At 44.8% G+C, this 22,950-nt stretch overlaps 1 protein-coding gene across 2 annotated transcripts in view; it reads right to left on the reverse strand.

Annotated features, from left to right (window-relative positions):
- Nucleotides 1–268: 268 nt before the first annotated feature.
- Nucleotides 269–22,950, reverse strand: part of ESRP1 (epithelial splicing regulatory protein 1) — a 36,797-nt gene continuing 14,115 nt past the window's right edge. The window contains exons 5-15 of one of the 2 annotated variants that reach the window (XM_083518358.1): nucleotides 22,824–22,922; nucleotides 21,695–21,749; nucleotides 20,749–20,859; nucleotides 19,143–19,275; nucleotides 19,011–19,053; nucleotides 14,968–15,269; nucleotides 12,353–12,571; nucleotides 10,487–10,685; nucleotides 5,264–5,432; nucleotides 2,835–2,940; nucleotides 269–1,518 (exon numbers count right to left, since the gene is read on the reverse strand). In XM_083518358.1, the coding sequence (XP_083374484.1) occupies nucleotides 2,850–2,940; nucleotides 5,264–5,432; nucleotides 10,487–10,685; nucleotides 12,353–12,571; nucleotides 14,968–15,269; nucleotides 19,011–19,053; nucleotides 19,143–19,275; nucleotides 20,749–20,859; nucleotides 21,695–21,749; nucleotides 22,824–22,922 (1,421 nt within the window). In that variant the 3' untranslated portion in view covers nucleotides 269–1,518; nucleotides 2,835–2,849. The remainder of the gene's footprint in view (nucleotides 1,519–2,834; nucleotides 2,941–5,263; nucleotides 5,433–10,486; nucleotides 10,686–12,352; nucleotides 12,572–14,967; nucleotides 15,270–19,010; nucleotides 19,054–19,142; nucleotides 19,276–20,748; nucleotides 20,860–21,694; nucleotides 21,750–22,823; nucleotides 22,923–22,950) is intronic. The other variant, XM_083518359.1, reaches the window with a different exon arrangement.

The raw sequence follows: 22,950 nt of genomic DNA on the forward strand, positions 1-22,950 counted from the left end.
AACATTGCATTCGAAGGACCTGATGCATATGTTATGAAGATGGCATGTGCCAGCCAGGAAATCTTGCGGAAAAGGTCCGGATTGCGAAATGATCTTTGGGAAACTATTTCCACACAGCTCGGCACTGCAGCTGTTTCTTTTACAAGAACGAGCCCCATTGAAGAATGCCAATTCTGCTCTGTTCTGCTGCGAGAGCAGGTGACCAACATTCAGTAATAATCAAGCAATAATGGGGTGTGTACAGAATGCAACTCGAGGGGTCCACAAATGGATTTAAAACAGTTTTAATACTTGTAGAAGATGCAAATGCAATGTAAGTCAAGGAGCAAAACATCCACAAAGCAGGGTGGTACAAAATCCATGTAGAGCAGCTCAAAAAAACACACTTCTACAACAGTGATATGGTCTGTTTTTAATTTTTTTTTAATGCTTTCAGTAACAATTCATTCTTTTAACTCACCAGACGGGGCAGGTACTAAAAGTTAAAAGGAGAGTTTCTGGGTTACTATTCTCCCAATAATCTCCGATAAACCTCCAATACCATCCAATCTAATTACTGCCTCCGTAGTCAAGACCACTGTGAGCAAGTATTGTGTTCCCATTATTTCCAAGTGTCAGATTTTATTATCATACCAGTAATTCTAAGTTCTGTATCTTATGAGAGAAGAATGGAAGGGTTTGTGTATCGTTACAATACCCTCATTCCCCCACATTAAAATAATCATGGGATAGTAACTTAAATATACAGTAGTCCAAATGTGCAATATACAAGTTTAGAACATTACATTTTATACTTTATATGCATATAATAATATATAATCTATTTTACAAAAATGTTACAGCATTTTCTCCCCCAAAGTATTGCATTTCACATTCTTAACCAAATCTAGACTGTCAAGTAAGCCTGGCTAGAATCCAGTTTTTTAAACAAATAAATATATACAAACACAAAGCAAACAATTCTTTATATATATATATAAAAACACCCAAAAGGCACAATTCCAAGGTCTTAAGAAGCCTTTATTTTATGGATATATAAAAATAATAATTTTGTGTGCAAATAAAAATGAAAGGTTGGTTTTGTCATGATATGTTTTTCTAACAATTTGGGTTTTTCTTTTGTTTTTGTAGTGATTTAATCTCAAGGAGGACCCTTTGTGTGATAGGTGAATTTAACGCTTTGAATGCCAGGGCAAAGAAAACATCCAGCAATATCCCTCCCCTTGTGAATTTGGCAACTGTGCTATCAAAGTAGTGAATGTCCCAGAAACTTTAAATGGCAAGCTTGCACCTGTGCGCAGGGAGAGAAGCATCCCTATGGCCAACTGTGCCTATGCTTAGTTTTTGTTTCCAAATAATAATTAGAAAACACCATGAAAACACAAAATGACAGGTAGATATCCAAGACAGTGGAAACTTCCCATGTGCTAGAAGGGTTCAGCCACTGTAGAATTAGGAGTGAAGTCAGAGGGACCGGCATTTGGTTGGCTGAAGTTGTGCAGGAAGTTTAAGTGGAGCCTAAAAGAAACAGGCAAATAATAATAAAAATAAAAATAAATTCTAATAATAATAAAGTCCTCCGTGGCCAGAGCCGGGCTCAGGGCTGCTAACACCAGTAAAATTACAATAAAAACATAAGGGGGGGCCTGAGAGACCAATTTAAAATATGGGTTAAAATACAATTTAAAATGCAGTCTCATTTTAATAGTAGCCCATAGATCAAAACCATAAGGGGAGGGAAACATAAGGGTCAGACTGAGTCAAAACCAAAGGCCAGGCAAACACCTCTGTCTTGCAGGCCCTGCGGAAAGATGTCAGGTCCTGCATGGCCCTAGTCTCTTGTGACAGAGCGTTCCACCATGTCGGGGTCAGTACTGAAAAGGCCCTGGCTCTAGTATAGACCAATCTAACCACCTTGCGACTTGGGACCTCCAAAGTGTTGTCATTTGTGGACCTTAAGGTCCTCTGCGGGGCATACCAGGAGAGGCGGTCCCACAGGTACGTGGGTCCTAGGCCACATAGGGCTTTAAAGGTCAAAACTAGCACCTTAAACCTGACCCTGTACTCCACTGGGAGCCAGTGCAGTTGGTAAAGCACTGGATGAATGTGATCCCGTGGCAAGGACCCCGTAAGGAGCCTCGCTGCGGCATTCTGCACCCGCTGGAGTTTCTGGGTTAGCTTCAAGGGCAGCTCTGCATAGAGCGAGTTACAATAATCAAGCCTGGAGGTGACCGTCACATGGATCGCTGCGGCCAAGATCAGGGCGAGAAAGGTAAGGGACCAACTGCTTAATATGGTGGAGATGGAAAAATGTCACCTTTGCTATGGCTGCAACCTGCGTTTCCATGGAAAGGGAGGTATCGGTTACACCCAAGCTCTGAGAGTTCTGTAAACTAGCGCTGAAATTCATTTTGCTTATAGTCTTAAATAGACTCCACCCTGCCGGCCCCAATCTACCAGTTCATTACCATGTGAGGGCTGTCCCTCAATAGATGGATTCAGGCAACAGCTACCCTTAAACACAATAAGCTGAGCATGAACAGTTGCATCCTTAAACACAATATGCCAAGCATGTAACCACAAGTTGGCATGCGCACAAGGGCAGTCAGCTACTAAAGCACTGTGCCGCCCCTCAACACTTGGAAATGGCAACATAGGACTATTTTAGCTGCCGATCCTGGCTTCAAAAGGCTTGGAAGGACATGGAGGGGAATGAAGGGAAGGAGGAAGGAAAAAGATCTGGGGGTAATTGTAAGCACCCACTCCCCAAACAGCTACTCCCAAAGTTCAGTGCGTACATTGTGCATTTGGGAGAAGATGTTGCTGAACCTTACCTTTGTTAGGAAAATCTAACTGCTTGGACCTTTGAAGACAAATCCGTTCTTTGGGCACTGACCTGGCCGATTCATCTGCGTGTACAGATCCATTCTCTGCTGCATACTATAAAAATGACAATTAATATGTGTTGCAAGGGGAACAGTTGTTAACATAAAGCTTAGCTTGTAATATCATCCCAGGCTCATTCCATAAAGAGCATAAGGTGTGTCTATTGTCTGCTAGCACTATTATTTGATTCCAAGTGTCTGTTTAACATTTACAGTTAAGTAAATGTTGGATTCCAGAGAAGGCTTTCAGTAATCACAAAATGGCAATTGCTATCAAATGTTCACAGTTTTACCCCCCTGCATCCGGTGGGCTTGAATAAAGACCCCAAGGTACACATGGATTTCTATTAATCACGATTATTGTAGAGAAGATTGATTAGATAGCAATCTTTTCCAGATGTGCTTGGTTACTCAGGTCAGGCTCTCAGGATATGCACTTGGGGCAAGGAAAGCCAGCGGAGTTTTAGTGAACAGCCTGTACCGAACTTGAACTTAAAAATACAACTCCATAAGGAAGTTCAGGACCTCAGGAGTCACAGCTTAACTGGGTACTGGAATATTCCCCAAAAGACTTCGGGTTTGGTTTGGCTTCTATTTCAATACCTTCTTCTGTCCTCATCCTTGTCTCAGCCAGAACATTTTCTAGGATCACAAACCAGCTCGTTGCCCAGTCCTCAAGAACTACTACAGCTCCACCATCATATGAGCCTCCATTCCTCCGATATGCTGAGCTTCTGGACTTCCTTTTCCTTTATGCTGCTCTCTGGGGCTCATCCCCTCCAACCCTGTTAGGCTCCATTAAATTTCCAAGGGGAATGCCCGTGGCACATGCCCCCCCCCCCGTCACTGCCAGACTGAATATTCAGATATTCCCCGCTAGGTGGTTCCAAAAGTCCATTTACTAAAATAGTATGGGGGTAGTCCAGTGTTTCCCAATTTTAGTATTTTGGACTACAATTCCCACCATCCCTGACCAGTGGTCCTTGGTAGCTAGGGATGATGGGAGCTGTAGTCCAAAACCAGCTGGAGACCCAAGTCTGGGAAACAGTACAGTAGCCAATCCACTGCATCAGCTTTACTCAGCATGGTCAGTGGTCGGGGTTGATGGGAGTTACAGAACAGAACATCTGGAGGACCATACTGGCTACCCTTGCTTTAGTGCAATGCACCCTTGTACATAATTTCTGACCAATTACAGGTGCTCTGTACTCTTATATATGTCTGATTGAGTTATCTGGGACATACGCTCGGTGTAAGTGTGCGTGTACAGCAATCTTTCTCCAAACTTGGGTTCCCAGATATTAAGGGACTACAGCTTCCCTCATCCTCAACAATAGGGCTCTGGCTAGTTGTTATGATGTGGGGTCAACAACATCTGGAGACCCACAGTTTTAGGAAATGCCAGTGCCAAAGATTGCAACCTCAGTCTATCCCCCCTCCCCAAAAAAGTTCCAGTTACAGATAGGTAGCCGTGTTGGTCTGCCATAGTCAAAACAAAAAAATTCCTTCCAGTAGCACCTTAAAGACCAACTAAGTTAGTTCTTGGTATGAGCTTTTGTGTGCAAGCACACTTCTTCAGATACACTGAAACAGAAGTTGCCAGATCCTTCTATATAGTGAGAAGGTGGGGAGGGGTATTACTCAGAAGGGTGGTGGGAATGGGTGATTGGCAGATAGCTGAGATGAGCCTGTTGACGACTCTTAATGACTGCAATAGGTCTTACAGGAAAAAGCAAGGGGTGAGAAGGTGAGAAATGGCTTTGTCATGTATAATGAGATAAGAATCCAATGTCTTTGTTCAGGCCAGGTCTCTCCATGGTTTTAAGTTTGGTAATGAGTTGTAATTCAGCAGCTTCTCTTTTCTCTTCTCTATTTCTGAAGTAGACTGGAAAGAGAAGCTGCTGACATCTCTCAAGACATTAGCTTGGATCCCAACTTCCCTTCCATGAATGAAGAGAGCCCATGGAGCAGAATTCTCCCCTGCTTCCTTTTGTAGCCCCCTGAATACCTGCTCTTAAGGATTGAGCAGCCCTTTGGGGGTACTGTGAGGAGGAGATGCAGCAGATCAAGGAGGGAGTTGACAGAAATCACACACACACAAACCCTTTCCTTGCACGAACAAGAAAGCCACTTAGCATCCAAGTCAGCGTTATTTCAAGAAAGGTCAACATCCTTTCCAACCGGTAAAACATTTCTCACAGGTGACAAGTCCAAACTCACTCTCCCTACCCGTAACACAACTGCAGCAATCCGTAATGCATCCTGATCAGTGATAAGAAACAGCTTGTTTTGCTGCAACATAGCATGTTCATAGCCTGCTATATTCCGCTACAAAAGAAGTCTGCCCCTCACTCTCTCTTTTTTGGTGTTTTACTTACCTAGGGTAATATGCTGTGTAATTCATAAAGAGCTGAGTGCCAGCTGGATAATATGCTGTAGAAGGCTGAAGTGTCCGTGGGTTGAGGAGCACGGAGGGTTGGTAGAGTGCCGCATCCGTCGGGATAACTGCCGCAGGAGCAGGGAAGGAGTAGGAAGAAGGAGACATGCCTAAACGACAGAACAAGACAGAGATGAAGAAGGTCAGTGCTTCTGTGCGCAACCTTTTTTTAAAAGCACAAAGCATGATTAAGGCCAGGCTACACTCCCGATCCAGGTGGTCATTTCACAGCAGAAAGATGCAATTATACCACAAGCTATATTTTGCCCTCACACTTATAGGAGGTAAAGGTAAAGGACCCCTAGACGGTTAAGTCCAGTCAAAGGAGACTATGGGGTTGTAGCACTCATCTCGCTTTCAGGCCGAGGGAGCCAGTGTTTGTCCACAGACAGCTTTCCGGGTCATGTGGCTGGCATGACTGAACCACTTCTGGTGCAATGGGACACCGTGACAGAAACCAGAGTGCACGGAAACACCGTTTACCTTCCCGCCGCTGCGGTACCTATTTATCTACTTGCACTGGCATGTTTTCGAACTGCTAGGTTGGAAGATGCTGGGACTCCGTTGCAGGGATTCGAACCACTGACCTTCTGATTGGCAAGGCCAAGAGGCTCAGTGGTTTAGACCACAGCGCCACCCACATCCTGCTACACTTCTGGGGAAAGCTACACTAATTGACACATACACAAAAAGGCCATACTTCTTGCTGACCACTGTTCTTAATCTGTTGAGTCACATTGCGGCCTTCATTGGAAAGAAGTATTCAGATCCAAAAATCTAAAAAAACCATTTAACCAATCACACACTCAAAGAGGGTGCAGAGGTGGTGAGAGGTGTGGCCTAGGGAGAATCCTGCCTGATCATTTAGTGCAGGTTTCCTTCCAAATGTTTTGGATTATAAACTCCCATCATCTGACCACTAGTAGTCATGGTGGTTGGGGCTATTTTAGATTAGATTAGTTTAGAATGCCGCATGAACCCTAAACTGTGACTGAACTTAAAACCATGGTTAGCAAAAACTAGAGAGTTTCACAAACTATGGTTTGGAGATTTATTTCTACTAACCAGTTAAGTTTAACCAGATGGCAAGGCAGGCTGTGGTCGGTAAAATGGAAGTGAGATCTTCCAGACTCCCCCCTGTGGCTATGTGAGCTGAGGGGAGAGCATGGAAGCCCAAGGAGTGGTAGGTTTGTTCTCATAGTGCTGAACTACGGTTTAGCATTACAACCAAACTAGCCCCTGTAAACGCCAACTTTATACATAAAGAAAGATTACTCAAAGAGTTCTTCTGTCTGAACACTGGTCTGCCTTCCAAGATCTTATTGCAAGTTTAGTTTGGGCTATTCCTAAATCAGACACAAACCTAAGTAGCTGACATGTTGGGAATTTGGGACCAAACACTGACCCAAACTACACCCATTTGAAGTGGATGTTATCTCATGTCAAGCTGCAGGATTAGTAGAAGATACACAATATAGAAAAAGGAGCTCTGTCTGCACAATGAGGATGGAAAATATGTTCCTCCATCCTCTTCCAGACTTAATGCCTTCCTTGTTTTTGAGACTGCAGATACTGAAGTATGGAGTGTTTAACTTCTAAAAGGAAGAAGTCAGGATCAAAGCCTTTCTAGAGAGAATGTGTTTTCAAAGCTCTTCGCCCTGCTATTAACGTTTACACTCTGTTTTATGGGCTTGGCAGAGCCCCCAAGGCAGCTTATAGAAATTAAAATTCCATATATAACATTAAAACCCATAATAATAAAGCCAAACCAATAAAAATGGAAGTACTGCACAATTCACCAGTATCCAACAAACATAGGAAGCTGCCTTATATTGAGTCAAACCATTAGCTACATCTAGCTGAGTACTGGCTGTCAACACTGACAGCCAGTGACTTTCCAAGGTTTCAGGCAGATGTCTCTCCCAGGCCTACCTGGGCATGCCAGGGATTGAACCTGAGGCCTTCTGGACACCAAGCAGGGGCTCCACCACTGAGCTACAACCTTTCCATGCCAACACAACCAGCTACTCCAATTACTTTATAAAAGAGCCAAGTCTTAACTGACCTCCTGAAAACTAAGAGAGCACAAGCTGATAAGCTTCCCTTGGACAAGAATCCTGAAAAGAGAAGGCTGCCCTTGAGATGGCTTTTGAAATGCAAAATAATTTGTGGAGCTGTAGCTGCGTTAGCTTCTTACAGCAAAAACAAATCAAAGATGCATCTGATGAAGTAGGCTTGAGTCCACAAAAGCTGAGGCCATTACAGATTTGGCTAGTCTTCCTCCCAGAACTACCAGGTGATCCTAGTCCCCCACTGAAGTCACCTGACAAATCATTTCACAAGCCACACACACTTGACCTGTGCAAGATTCTTTCCTGACTTAAAGACATTCTGCATTCTCGGTTCCAGCAGAGAGCCTCACCCCTCCCCAAGCAGGTGACACTCAACTTCACTCTGGCCAAAGTGGGTGGGGGAGAGAGGGAGGGGAACAAAGAAACAAAGAAAGAAGCTGGACATATTTCACCCTGCAGATGCTACCTTATTGGCGAGAGTAAGCCTCATTGAGCTCAGTAGGGCTTACATCTGAGCAGGCAGGCATAACAATACAGTCGTACCTTGGTTTTCGAACAGCTTAGCTCCCGAACGTCGCAAACCCGGAAGTGAGTGTTCCGGTTTGTGAACTATTTTTGGAAGCTGAACATCCGACCTGGCTTCTGACTGGCTTCTGCAGCCAATCAGAAGCCACACTTTGGTTTCCGAACATTTTGGAAGTCAAATAGATTTCCAGAATGGATTCCATTTGACTTGAAGGTACAACTGTATACTGTACAGCAGGGGTAGCAAATATGGTATCCCCTCCAGATGTTGCTGAAATACAACTCCCATCATTCCCCGACCATTGGTCAGATTGCCTGGGGCAATGGGAGTTGTGGTCCATCAACTTCTGGAAGACACCATGTTTGCCATCCCTGCTGTAATTACTAGTTTTAATTCAACTTAACTGGCATTTCCTTGCTAGGTGAGAAAAGAGTTTGCCCTATGCAAATTTCTCCCCCGACCCAGACCACTCCCCGAATCCCTAGAGGATCTGTGGCATATCTTTCTGGCATCAGTTTTTGTGATGACAGCTGTGCCCTCGCTCTCTTGGCAGTTTGCATCCTCAGTGGAGAAGGGGTGGAGGAGACACTGCACAAGGAGGAAGGGGCCCTTCCTGCTCCCCAGTGTCCCACTCAGCTTCATTCTCTCACTACTGATGGTTAGGAGTTAAGGGTACAGAAGGCTTTCAGGTAATAAAATCAAACAGGAAGGAAGAAGCCTGCAGGGGCAACAGATCTACTGAGGGCTGGATCAGACCCAGGGCATTTGGAGTCCATCTCCTCCCCAAGTAACTCCCTAGTGACGATCACGAGCTGGTCAAATGGGACTTAAGCAAAACAAGCAAATAGACCCAGGATTGCTGGATTTAGCCAGGTTCCAAATCTGGATTTCTTATGACACAGCTTTTTCGCTTTATGTTTTACTTTGCAGAGCAAACAGAAGCTAGTCCAAGATCAACCGATCAATACACCTGGGAGACATTTACCAGGCGCAACTACTCTGTGAATGTGAACAGAGGGAGAAATATTGGACTAAACTCAACTTGGAAGCTTCTCACTGGCCATTGATAGTGGAATAACCAGGCTTTGTTCACTCATTTCTGAATGGGGCATCTAATCGACATAGTGATTAGAACAGGGGTCAGCAAACGTTTCAGCAGGGGCTGGTCCACTGTTCCTCAGACCTTGTTGGGAGCCTAACTATATTGGGGGGGGAGGACAATGAAGGAATTCCTATGCCCCACAGATAACCCAGAGATGCATTTTAAATAAAAGGACACATTCTACTCATGTAAAAACACACTCATTCCCAGACCATCTGCAGGCTGGATTTAGAAGGTGATTGGGCCGGATCCGGAGTGCAGAGAGAAGGGAGGATTTCTCTCTCCCCGCACCTTGTACTCAGTGGTCCCAATGAAAGTCACCACACCTGAAAGTCATTTGGGACTGAGGAACTGCCCACTTGAGTACCATTTGGATTCTGGAAGTTAAGATGCTATTCCACTTTCAGCCTGACGTAGAACAGTTATGATCAGATGTGACTACCGGCAAATCACCCATGTCATTAGGATGCACTCCTGGACTCCATGTTAAATTAACTACCTCTCTCACCAAGGCTGTGACTATTGAAAATAGTCACCTATACCTTCTGAGGTTCTTAAGCGTAAATATACTGAAATATACATACTTGTAGTATTTTACTATGTCAGCCAGAATACATAGGTATCCCCCATCTGAGCTAAAAGCTCTTTGTTCCCTAACAACCCATCATGAATTTTGGCTAACTTTGATGTAACGAAATGCCCTGTACATGCTCCTCTGCATTTCCAGACACCCATATTTGATATTGGCTTCTGCTGCCAGTCAGTTTAAAACAGGGGCCGGCAAGGCATGAGCCAGATCACTCCCGCAGAGATCCTCCGTGGGCCTGACCGGCACAGCACAATGGTGGAAATTGCTTCTGCGCATGCCCAGACACCGAAAATCATGCCTGCGCAGAAATGATTTTCGTGCATCTGGGCATGTGCAGAAGCGATTTCCAGCGCCGCGGACATGCGCAGATGTGATTTCTGGAGCCATGGAAGAGAGTCCCCGCGCTGCGCTGGTTTAGAGCAGCACACGGGGACTCGCCAAGCGGGCGACTAAGTTCAGGGGCGGCTTGTGGGCTGGTTAAATGGCCTCGGTGGCCACTTCTGGCCCATGGGCCGTAGGTTGGGGACCCCTGGTTTAAAACATGATCCTGCAATTCTGAGCTGAAGTGCTCGAAATCAACACTTGCCCAGTGCAAATTAAACTCCAGAAGGTGTGGGGGTAGGAAGGTGTGGGTCAGCAGAAAAGCGAGAGTAAAGAAGCCAATCACTATCCAAATCACAGTAGTCCACAGCCAAAAGGGAGAACAAAAATCAAAGGCTGCTACCAATTTCAGATGGGAAAAGCTTTGCATTCCAGACCCCACAGACACGCTGATCCCTTCCAAGAGAGGAACACAAAAACAGAATGGGTGAAAGAAGCTCCGACACCTACCAGCGTACAGCAGAAAGTAGCGCCAAGACCCAAGCTAAACTTACATGGTAACTTACATGGTGGTGGGGATAAGCCATTTCGATTTAAAGTGCCCCCCATTAATACAAAGTTCATCTCCTCTGCAGAACACTGAAAGACTTCGACATATCTGTCCTTCATGGTTTTCTTATGGCACTTCTGAGCAGCCATAAATGCTCGGTCTGAAGATTTCATCTGGATAAAAGCGTCTCCGGAGGGACGACCCTAAAAGGGGTAAAGGAGAAAGGTGAGGCTGCAGCATCAAGACAAAAGGATTTACTCAATTTTTTAAAGAAAAAATTATGATAGCTCTTCTAAGTTTTACCTAGCAGCCATTATGTTTCAATAGTGGGGGGAAAGTATAACTTTTATTCCTTGCTGTAAAGCAGCAATATGCCTGTTGGGCAACAGTCCGACGGAGTTCCTATGTACCAGGAAGTTATTTTGAAGAGCACAGATTAAAACAGTTCATGTTACATCCTAGGATAAATAATTGCAGGACATCTTTCTGAGCCAGGCTTGTAGTCAATGTGAAACCCAAACCCATCTCTACATCGACAAGCAGTAGCCGGGAAACATCGCTGGCCGTTGCTAGGCACCCGAGAAAGCAAGTCAACTGTACAACTCCATCCCATAATCATGCGACCAGTGTAGAACAGCTGTGGCACATCCAAGGGCTGCAGGAGTAGTGCCCAGTTAGCATCATAACGAGGTGGGAGGTACAAATTTTGACGTGCCGTGAATTCTGCCTCAAGGACTGCCTCTTTCTATATGAACCTACCCGGAGACCCTGAGATCATCTTCTGAGGCCCTCCTTCGTGTGCCCCCTCCTCAAGAGGTTCAGGGGGTGGCAACATGAGAATGGGCCTTCTCACAGCAGCAAGACTGCTAAAAATTGGAAATCTCAAGAAATGCCAACGGTAGAAGAATGGCAGAAGATGTTGGAGTTTTTGGAGCTGGCAGACCTGACTGGAAGAATCCGCGATCAGAAAGAAGAGGAATACCAAGAAGACTGGAAGAAATTTAAAGACTATTTAGTTAAATATTGTAATATAAGATAAGTAGAAAATACTTGAAAATACCAAACAGGCCAAGAATTAGAATAAGAATGTTGTATATTAATATGGAGCTAAGTCAATAAGAAAAGAGATGAAGATAGTGAATTGAAGGAGTTAATTATAGTGGTAAGATGATTTTGGAGAACTGTTACAAGGTGATACAATGAAATTCAGTTAGAGGGGATTTGAGGAAGTCAGTTAACAATAAAATTAAAAAAGAACTTTTGAAAGAATATGTTTCTATTTTTTTCCTTGTATTATTGTAGTGTGTTTTCTTTTGTATGTTTTATCTGTTAAAATCAATAAAAAAATTTGGAAAGAAAAAAAGAGAACGGGCCTTCTCTGCAGTGGCTCCCCGTCTGTGAAATGCTCTCCCCAGGGAGGTTCGCCTGTCAATTTCATTATACACCTTTAAGTGCCAGGCAAAAATGTTCCTTTTTAGTTCAATAAATAAATAATAATAATAATACATAGGAGCCGCGAGCCACGGCAGAGTTCACCACTATTTAGTTCTCTGAGGACAGCCCTTTATAAAAGCCAAGAACACACAGGAAGGGGGTTCTATACAACAGCAGTGGGGAACTGGAAGCCTCAGTGCCCAGTACTTTGCAAGCCGCCGCTCCCCTGCATCAGCTGATCATCAGCATCTGCAAACCCCCTATTTGGCTCGGTCACACATCTTCCAAACTTATAGGCATAGGGAGGTGAGAGTGGCTTGGCTGAAATGGCCTCAAAGAGCACCAAGTGGAGAGGCCTGGCGGGCCTGATTAGGCTAGAGGCTCCGCACTGCTACTGCGCCCTTGGGAGAAAATTGGGATTGTCCTCTCCACTTACCTGGTGGTTTAATACCATGTGAACCCCATGAGTCCTGATATCTCCAGAGAACTCCCCTAAGAATCCCAGAATGTCTTCTATAGTGGCGGCATACGGAAGCCCCCGCAGCCGTATGCAGTCTCTGACGTTGGTGGGAGGTACAAATTGCTGAGGTAGTACAGGGAGGATGGGCGGAGTGGGGAGAGGAATGAGAGGCACAGATGAGTATCTGTTCAGTACCTGCAATAAAATAAAATAAAATAAAATAAAAATACGTTAACAGACAAGTGGTTTCCCTGTATTTCGGATTATAGCCTGCACCGTCACATCGTATTTTGTTAGCATTGTTAAGTTGCCATTTAACTAAAAGCAAAGTAAGACAGCTCATGCCTGATCATTCCTCTAATTAGGCAGCTGGTGTATGTGATACAAAGAGGCCAAGAGAAAAAAAAAGAGGTGGCTTCTTACTGGCAGGAGGAATCCCAAGGCACACCAGAAGATCCTGTACTCTTGAATGCAGCAGCTAGACTGGTGACTGGGAATGGCCACCGAGATCATATAACACCAGTCCTGAAAGACCTACATTGGGCTCCCAGTACGTTTCCGAGCACAACTCAAAGTGTTGGTGCTGACCCTGAAAGCCCTAAATGGCCTTGGCCCAGTATACCAGAAGGAGCGTCTCCACCCCCATCGTTCAGCCCGGACACTGAGGTCCAGCGCCAAGGGCCTTCTGGAATTCCCTTGCTGCGAGAAGTGAGCTTACAGGGAACCAGGCAGAGGGCCTTCTTGGTAGTGGCGCCCGCCCTGTGGAACACCTCCCATCAGATGTCAAGGAAATCAACAACTATCTGACTTTTAGCTGACATCTGAAGGCAGCCCTCTTTAGGGAATTCTTAAATGTTTGGTGTTTTATCGTGTTTTTAATATTCTGTTGAGAGCCGCCCAGAGCGGCTGGGGAAACCCAGCCAGATGGGCGGGGTGTAAATAATAAATCATGATTATGAAAGGACTCTTCCATTTGTGAATTGGCAGGAGGTGAAGGCTGCCTATTGCACGTCTCATGCTGCATCCCCAAATGCTGACAGCAGAGAGCAGCACAGAGGCATCAAACTCTCGGCCCAACCGAGTTAGGCCTGCCATTTGAGACAGTAGCCTGGCGAAGGTTTTATACTGCTGCTTTTGAACTGCCGACTGCAGTACTAGTAGATGAGCGTTTTAATTTGTGTTCATGTGATTTTATTGGTGTGAACCGCCCTGGGCTCCCTTTAGGGCGGAAGGGCAAACTATACATTTGCACGCAATAATGATCTGCCTCATCCTTCCAGAAGGCCATATAAGAATAATAACAACCATTTAATTATTTATAAATAATATGGCTGTGTGTGTGTGTGTTTGTACCCTGACTTTTCCCACTGACAGCAACTCAAGGTGGCTTACAGATAAAATTAGAAGAGCTAAAAACATTAGGGAGGAGGGAATAAATAAAAACCAGTTAAACATTAATATAAATAAAAACCAGTAAAACATTAATATTAAGATAATAACAATAGAAGCTGCACAGCACCAGCCCTTTCATTAAGCCCGGCCTTGGCTGGGGAGGGCGGGGTATAAATAAAAATTATTATTATTAAAAGCAGTCTGTTCCCAAAAGCCTTAGGAATAAGACGGTCCTCACCTGCTGGCTGAAGGGCAACAAGGAAGGAGCCAGCCTAACTTCTCTAGGGAGGGAGTTCCAAAGTCGAGGAGCAGCCACCGAGAAGGCCCTCCCCCTGCGTCCCTAACCAAGGGTGCTTGTGAGGGTGGTGGGTCCCAAAGGGGACGAAGGAAGGGTGGCAAGGAGGGACTGGGCTTGGTGAACCATCAGGCAAGCATTCTACAGGCTCACCAACACCACCAGACCTTTTAATAATAATAATAATAATAATAATAATAATAATAATAATAATAATAATATCTTTATTGTCATTTAAACTGTAAAAGAGGAATGGCTCCCTGGCAATTTTTAAAGTTTGCAAGGATGGTAGTGGAACTGGCCTCTGAAAAATGCTCTGCTGTGATCCACTGCACTCCAACCGTAACATTCCCGCTCCCATTTGTTAGAATGAAAACAGAAAGGGACTACTGAATGAGTTACTGGTACACTACAAACACACTTTCCAGTCATCACTTTTGTAATTCTACATTCTTGGATCATGCGTCTTCTCTCAAGCTACAGCCCATTGGGCTCAGAGATGTTGCAGCCGGGATCTGAATGCGCAATTCTGAGCAAGACTTAAAAGCTGACATCGTCATTTATTATTTGTACCCTGTCCATCTAACTGGGTTGCCCCAGCCACCCTGGGCATCTTCCAACATATTATATATAAATAAAACATTAAACATTAAAAAGCTTCCCTGCCTTCAGATGTCTTCTGCAGGCTATATAGTTACTCATCTCCTGAATACCTCTTGACAGTTGAAGCTCAGAAATACCCAATCAAACAATGTAGAAATTTTATGAAATAAAACAGTATATAATCTTGTATTGGCCCTGGACCCAACACTGAATGGACTCCTGCTACAACTTCCTCTGTCCCACAAAACTTCCGTTTCCCAACAGATTCCTTTTATGACATTAAATCAAGTCCTTAACTCACCTGCTGGACCTCAGCAGCTGTACTCCTGAAGAGCTCTATGTACCTTTTGCCCAACAAGTCCTTGTGTTTCTTTAGTGCATTCTGTGCATATTCCTCACAGGCAAACAACACAAACGCATCCCCTGTCGGCCTACTGTCAGGATACGTCACGAAAAGGATCCCTTCTTTTCCACCCGTCACGGGACAGTGCTGACCAAAGAATGCCAAGACTTCATCGGTGGTGACGTTGAACGGGAGGCCGCGCATACGAAGGATCACTTGGTTCTCTTTCGAAAGGAACTGAGCCACTTCATTGGACGTGCCTTGAAGAACCAAGGAAGTTAGAAGTTGAGATAGTTGTTCGTTTCCCACAGTTATGGCAGAGTAAAATGGCTCAGGATCGCAATACCTCAAGGACCGCCTTGTTCCATATGAACCTACCCGGACCCTGAGATCATCTTCTGAGGCCCTCCCTCATGTGCCTTCTCCTCGAGAGGTCTGGAGGGTGGCAACATGAGAACGGGCCTTCTCTGCGGTGGCTCCTCATCAGTGGAATGTTCTCCCCAGGGAGGTTTGCCTGGCGCCTTCATTATACACCTTTAGGCGCCAGGCAAAAACTTTGCTTTTTAACCAGGCCTTTGGTTGACCTGATGGACATCCTATATCCTTTTAAAATGTGGCTCTTTGCGGGGGGGTGTTATTTGGGTTATTGTTTTTATTTTGATTTTATATATTGTGATCTTTTCTGTGAACTGCCCTTAAACTTCCGGGTATAGGGCGGTATATAAATTAAATCAATCAATAATGTAATGTAATGTAGCAACTCCTCTCCCTGTGTGGCCTGTGCTCATTTCAAGAAGACTCACATCTACAACGTACATTTAAAGCACTCCAGTGCCACTTTACCTTTCAGGGAGAATCATGGGAACTGTAGGTTGTAAAGGTGCTGGGAACTGTAGCTCTGTGAGGGAACAGTTCCCAGCATTCTTTAAGACTGGGAGAAGGGTGCCCTTCAATGTATACAGTGGATGGAAGTTTCTTTACTTCTATACAAGAGCCAGAAATACCACCACATGGGACACACCCCAACAAGTCTGGCAATGAAATTCCTTTAGCTGTTTGCGAGGTCCACCCTTACCTGAGGCAACGTGTGGGATTTGTTTAGTTTTTCGGAGCCTGCACGCAACTAGTGCTTTTGAAATGCTAAGCTTCCAAATCTAGAAGCTATTTTTATGGCCCTATCAGTGTACAGAGTGCCTTATAAATGCAAGGGGACTGGCCTTTGCCCCAAAGAGTCTACAATCACTTTGGTGGTTTTTTTGGTTTTTTTGCCTATTAGCAATGCCAGGTACAAGGCTGCTTGGGAATTCAAAGAAGAAGAAACCCAGTGCCATTTTGAAATCATGTGGCTAGAAGCAGTGCTGTTTTGAAAGGTTCGTTCAGCCACTGCAATGTGAAATGGTGTCCAGTTGCATCCAAGTGTGGATGAAAACCTGCTCCTTGATCTCAGGAACCACCTCACAAAATTTGGTTGTGATATCTTCAAAGGTTTCCAAATTCAAACAAGCAACTTTTTGAAATATGCAGCAGATCAGCAGGTGGGGAGTTTCCCATAAAGATTGTTGCAGTTATGGTATTTTTTTCTATAATTAGTCAGCATTCTGAATGGCAGCTAGTCCCTCCTGCCTCCCCCAATTGTGGGTGTGTGGAAATCTTATTACTTTTAAGAATGCTAACTATTCGTGCCAAGGAGCTTTGAGAATGCACCACAGATCAGGGGCAGAGCACGCAATCTGCAGACAGAAGGTCCTCAGTCAAGTCTCTAGGTACAACGCAACCCCCAGGATGGCCAAAGGTCAAAGATGAGGGGAGCTGTACTCCAGCAACATCTGCAGGGCCACAGGCTCCGCATCCCCGCTCTACACAACAGATGAGCCAACAGCCTGTCTTGGCACAGCCCTTCATCTACAAAGACCTAAGGCTATAGTGACATGATCAAAGGCTATAATAGCATGATCACACCCAGATAAAATCTTGCAAAACTGGGCCTGCACCAGAACTTTCTCTCAACAGCAGGAAGCAGACCTCTTTCTCGTAAATCACGCTACTGCACAAGCCATATCCAAGTAGCATTCAGCGGCACCTAAAAGCTTATTGCACCTAACCCCATAGTGAAGCAATTTCTGTAACCTCTGAAGATGTGGGAAGCTCCATATTATCAGATCCTTCACTTTGCCTTCCCCCAGTATCCAAACAGCTGCAAGGTCATGGCAAATACAGGGCTGCCACGTGAAGGTCTGCAGGTCCACACTTTTAACTGACTCCCTATTCTCTCGTGGCTCCTTCTGGCTTCAACATTCATAAAAAGCATCTGCAATGGGGAACCTGCTGCACCCATGTTCGCTCCCTGGGTGATCGGGGTTCCAAATTATGCAGGGAGCTTAGAAAAAGTACAGTCAGAGTTGCATGACAGTGGCAGGGCAAGGAGAGCTTGAGGCCCAGCCACTTCATACTTGTAACTGAATAGTTCTGCATTAAAGCCCAGTTCATACATTAATGTTGTACAATGCAAGTCCCATCTACACTGCATTGGTAGCGTCTGAATAGCTGAGACCTTCGTGGCTGCTCTCTCCACACCCAATTTTATGCCAGTCTATTATTATTTTTAATAAATAATAATAATATACCACCCTTCATCTGAAGGTCAAAGAGCGGTTTACAGCATGTAAACAGAAAATACTTAACAAAACAACAAGCAAGCAATAATTCCCCACAACAACCCGCCCTCAATAAACCGACACAGAAACAGTGGTACCTAGGGTTACGAACTTAATTCATTCTGGAGGTCCGTTCTTAACCTGCAACCATTCTTAACCTGAGGCACGCTTTTGCTAATGGGGCCTCCCACTGTCGCCGGAGCGCGATTTCCATTCTCATCCTGTGGCAAAGTTCTCAACCTGAGGTACTACTTAGCGGAGTTTGTAACCCAAAGTGTTTGTAACCCAAAGTGTTTGTAACCCGAGGTACCACTGCATTATGTTGGCCAGTGTGCCAAAAGTGCCCCATTCTTTTTGAAGCCACATTACTATAGGTAAAATGGTAAAGGACCCCTGGATGGTTAAGTCCAGTCAAAAGCGACTATGGGGTTGCGGTGCTCATCTTGCTTTCAGGCCGAGGGAGCCGGTGTTTGTCCACAGACAGCTTTCCGGGTCACGTGGCCAGCATGACTAAACCGCTTCTGGCGCAACGGAACACCTTGATGGAAACCAGAGCACATGGAAACGCCATTTACCTTCCTGCCGCAGTGGTACCTATTTATCTACTCATGCTGGTATGCTTTTGAATTGCTAGATTGGCAGGAACTGGGACAGAGGAACGGGAGCTCACCTCGTCATGCGGATTTGAACCGCTGACCTTATAATCGGCAAGCCCAAGAGGCTTGGTGGTTTAGACCACAACGCCACCGCGGCCCTGGAACATTACCTTACTGCACATTCTCAAAATATGACTGGTGCCCTCTGGATCAGTGCCAAGTTATATAAAATGCACCTCCTTGCACCTCCAAGGAGAGAATACCTGATCTGAGGGGGCAGGGAGGCTGTCCCTCAGACCACTCTGGAAGCCTAATGGCAGAGAGAGATCTGGCCCAGGGATTTGGCTGGATAGACAAAACGTTCAGCTCCATAGTACAGTTTCATTTGACCATGTAATAACATGCTAGGTAGCCCGTGTGACATAGCAGTTGGGAGTGTAAGACAAGGGTGGCCAGGGTTCAAATTCCTACTCAGCCATGCAACTCACAGCTTGAGCCAGTCACAGCCTCTCAGCCTAACAGACCTCACAGGGTCGATGAGAGGATGACAACAAGGAGGGGGACAACCATGTATGCCACCTGGAGCTCCTTGGAGGAAAAGGTGGGATATAAATGCAATAAATAAGCAAAGCAAAAAACATTTATATACTGCTTTATATCATAAAGTGTCAAAGTAGTGTACAGAATAGTAAATTCATACTTTAAAACCCTACCATAAAAAACACCCATCACCAGATTAAAGAACAATTACCTCCAGCAATTTTCAAGAAGTCCTCCCCAGTCGCTTTGTACACCTGAGAAAGGGAAAGGGAAACGATTATGCCTGGAGAAGCCCTCCGTACCATTTAATCCAAACACCGATTTTGGAGCCTGAGCAACATACCTCAATGTACCGGTTCCCCATGTGATGCTTGTGTCTTTGCAACGCCAGATCTCGGTGCTCCTCACTGACAAACCTGACAAGAGCTTCTCCGTTCCTCCTGCCTTGGGCGTTGAGGCAAAGTGCGGCCCCTCCTCTAAAGAGTTAAGATAGCAAACAGAGGCAGCCGTAAGCATTATGTCTCACCTTGCAAAACCAGCACTTACCTAAATCAAAGGCAAGCCGCACTGGGTGTTCTTAGGTGCATTCACACCTCCCTTTTGAAAGCAGGAGTAACTACTTGCAGAAGTAGCTACTTGCAGAAGTAGCTACTTGCATGTGAACCTCAGCAGCAAAGTCCTTCACTTCTGAAATGTTCCCACTACTGGCATTTTAAAAATACTCAGTATTTATTTATTTATTAAGCACCTTTTTAATCAATAGTGTGCACTTTTAAAAAACCCTACCCTAAAAAGCAAGAAGGTTACATAATTGTATACAGACTGAGGATTCAGCTACTCACTCCTGCTATAGAATAGGGGTTCTCTTACTGCAGAGTTTTTAAAAAATAATTAATTCAAGGAAGTACAGACAAGGATATTTTTTATTCATGCATATGAATCATGGGAATATGAAAAGAGGGTGTCTGAGAAGGGTCCGCCAAACATTCCTGCCAGCCCCACACCAGATGTCAGGTAAAGAGGTCTTTGCAAAGGAACAAACAGGAGGCTAAAGTGCTGTTCATTCAAATTGGCTCTGCAACAGACATTTTCCCTCTCTGCACATAACTTTGTTCACAGCTTTGCTCACAGCTGTGGTCTGAATGCAAACCGCACTTGCGAAAAGGCAAAGCAGGGCTTGCTGTCCCTGCCAATCAGATGACAGCAAGCCCATCTGAAGTTGTAATCTGTTGTTATGACAGAATCAAGTGACTGGCACAGTTGGGCCACAGGTTCAGTGGGAGTAATAGTCCACCAACATCTGGAGGGCCATAGGTTGACCACCTTTCCATCCATGCCAATTTCAGATAGTCCAGAAAAAGACATTAAAGTCCATTTTTTCAAACAGAAAGCAAACTATTTTAGCTGTGGTTTTGCTGCACTGTGATTGTATTTTACCTGGTTTTTAACTCAGCTGCTGGGCAACTCAGGAAATGAAAAAAAGTAAGGTAAAGGATCCACAAATGCACTCACTAGCTTGCCACTGGCAAGGGCATCTTTTCTTCTGGCAAGAACGCGGGATGAAGGAGAGCCCCTGCCTTTCACCTAGGCCCAGGGAGGCTCTGTTCCTTCACTGAGCCTTGGAGACATTTCAAAAGCCATGAGTTTTCCCACTGCTTCCTGAGTGCCAAAGGCAGGTGTGCAGAAGCTTTTGCCTGCCAGATGTTGCTGAACTACAACTCCCATTAACCTCAGCAAGCATGTCCAGTCCCCACACCTGGTCTAAGGCTTGGGGCAAGGGAGGTAAATTTCCAGTCCTCTTTCTTAGCATTTCGCCTTCCTTGTATTTAGCAGGGTCATGCCAAATACAAATTTCGGTTGGTCGCCAAGGGCAGCCAATACGTCAACTCCAGGAAACAGTTTGAGAACATGGCTGAAAATAACAAACGTTACTAAATGAGAGAACTAACTTGGCAATATTAAGGCCTTTGAAGAACCTAGCAATGTCCTGGTCCGATGACTGCCATGGTAAGCCTCTTGCTCGGATTATGGTGTTATCATCTACAAGTTCCATCTTGCTGCTGCAGATCAAGCAAAAGGATATATATTTAAAACTTGCCTATCATCATGAACCATGGCTAGAGCCAGGGATATCTTCTATAGGCTCACATTCCACATTTTTCAAAACGCTTTCGCAACAAGTCAGGGAGAGATTTATCCCCACCCCTACCCCCCAAAAAGAGAATCTCAGCCAGTTTTGAAATTATGGGCCTGTCCTCCAATATGCTGTAATCTTCAAAAATGGAAGTAGAGGGGGAAAAAACCAAGAGCCAATGTTGCCACCACTAGGCTGCAGATGTTTTGAAGAGACTAAGGGTGGCAGTCTTGCTGCTTTGTCTCTTTCCCAGCTTATCATTTTTATATTGTAAGCTCCTTGCAGGTAGTGAAATGTATTTAAGGCTATGGGTTGTAGTAAAATAACATTTACTCAGCGTAGACCCACTAAAGTTAGCGACCATGCCTCATTTATGTCCCTTAATTTCAACTGACCTGCTTAGCTAGTCACTAGCGCTTAAGTCTTAATCTACCTCACAGGGTGGTTGCAAGGATAATACAGGAATAGAACAAAGTATGCTATCCTTTGCTCCTGGGAAGGAGGGTTGAGTTTAATTGTAATGATAATTTTTTCAAAAAAATGCTGGGTCAGAACATTAGTCCACCTAGCACAACGTTTTAGCTCTTAACCATAGTCACCCAGACACCACAGGTCAGTTCACAAGCAAGATGCCTTGCGGTGGAGGTATGGATCCATTTCCCTGCCCCTAAAGTTACAGCATTCTAAGGAAAACAGCAGGCCAGATTCAAAATGGAAAGAAACTGTTGCTTTCCCACGTTACAAAAAGAGCATGCACTTACCAGGTCCCACTTTCAAATTTGTAGTTCACCCTTTCTGGATCCGAAAACGTGTGATCTACAAAACACAGCAGCATGAAGTTAGCGAAATTCCAACATGTTGCCAAAGAAGGGGACAATTGCACATCTCGAAAAAGCACTTCTTGTCTCAAGAACTGCTGCATGATTCCTCAAGTCAATTCCTCAGGTCAATTACACATTGATGGAGCCTCTTCTCTGCCAACCATACTAAGCCTGGAGCTGCTTCTGAAGGTGGTGTGTTTTTAGTAAATAGAGTGTCACTTGTGCAAAAAGGCAACAGCAGGGTTACAGGGCTCTATGTTTAGTCTCTGCCTCCAAAGTTGTGCAGCTCCTCTCAGTCACTCACATGAGAATATTTAAAGCAGGGAGCATGTGTACCTGCAGGACGTTTTCTCTGGGGTGAGGAGTAAAACACTAAAATATGATGAGCAGACTCATTCTCACAAAAATGGGAATCGTGTCTGCATATTTTGTGTTATCTGTTAAATTCCACAACATGCTAGAAACTTGCCCCGATTTTAAAAAGAAAGGAAGCTGAGAAACTGGAGATTATGGTCCACCCACCATGGATGACCATGGCAGGAAGTCTTATTATTTCTGTGTAGGTTCCTCGTGTGATTTAGAACTCTCAGGCTGAGCATGTGATCCCCACAGCCTCTTTGCATCTGTGTTGTACTTTCATGTGAGGAAAGAGGGCTATAGCAGAATCTGGGAGCTGTGTGGCCCTCCAGATGTTGCTGGACTCTAGCTCCCATCACGCCCATCCACTGGCCACACCGGCTGGGGCTGATGGGAGATGGAGTCCACCAGCATCTTGAGAGCCACAGATTTCCTGCCACTGTGCCATAATTTCCTTTTCATTTTGCCGATTTCTAAGTTCCTAAGCTGGCTTTCTGGTAGTCTAGTTCGAAACATTTAATCTTGCAACAGAACTGGCTCAGCAGCCTTTAGTACCTGGATAGTCAGTGGGGAAGGGAGGAAATTATGGCACACCTGAATATCCTAAATTTCTTTAAAAAAAAAACAAGTCATCCCTGTCAATCAGACGCAAAGGACAAAGTGATGACAGATTTACCAGGAACAGGCAACCGGAAAAACAGAAACAGCTTACTGTATGGTTCTGAGATGAGTGTTAAAATGACGTTTCCCATGTCTTCCACCTGAGACGCTCCAAAATTCTGTGGTGAACTGCTCTTGTCAAGATTCAGATCTGAGCATTGGTGTTAAGTCAAGAATCT

The sequence above is a fragment of the Podarcis liolepis genome (genome assembly GCF_965112155.1).
Source record: "Podarcis liolepis genome assembly, chromosome: 8".
NCBI classification, from domain to species: Eukaryota; Metazoa; Chordata; class Lepidosauria; order Squamata; family Lacertidae; genus Podarcis; species Podarcis liolepis.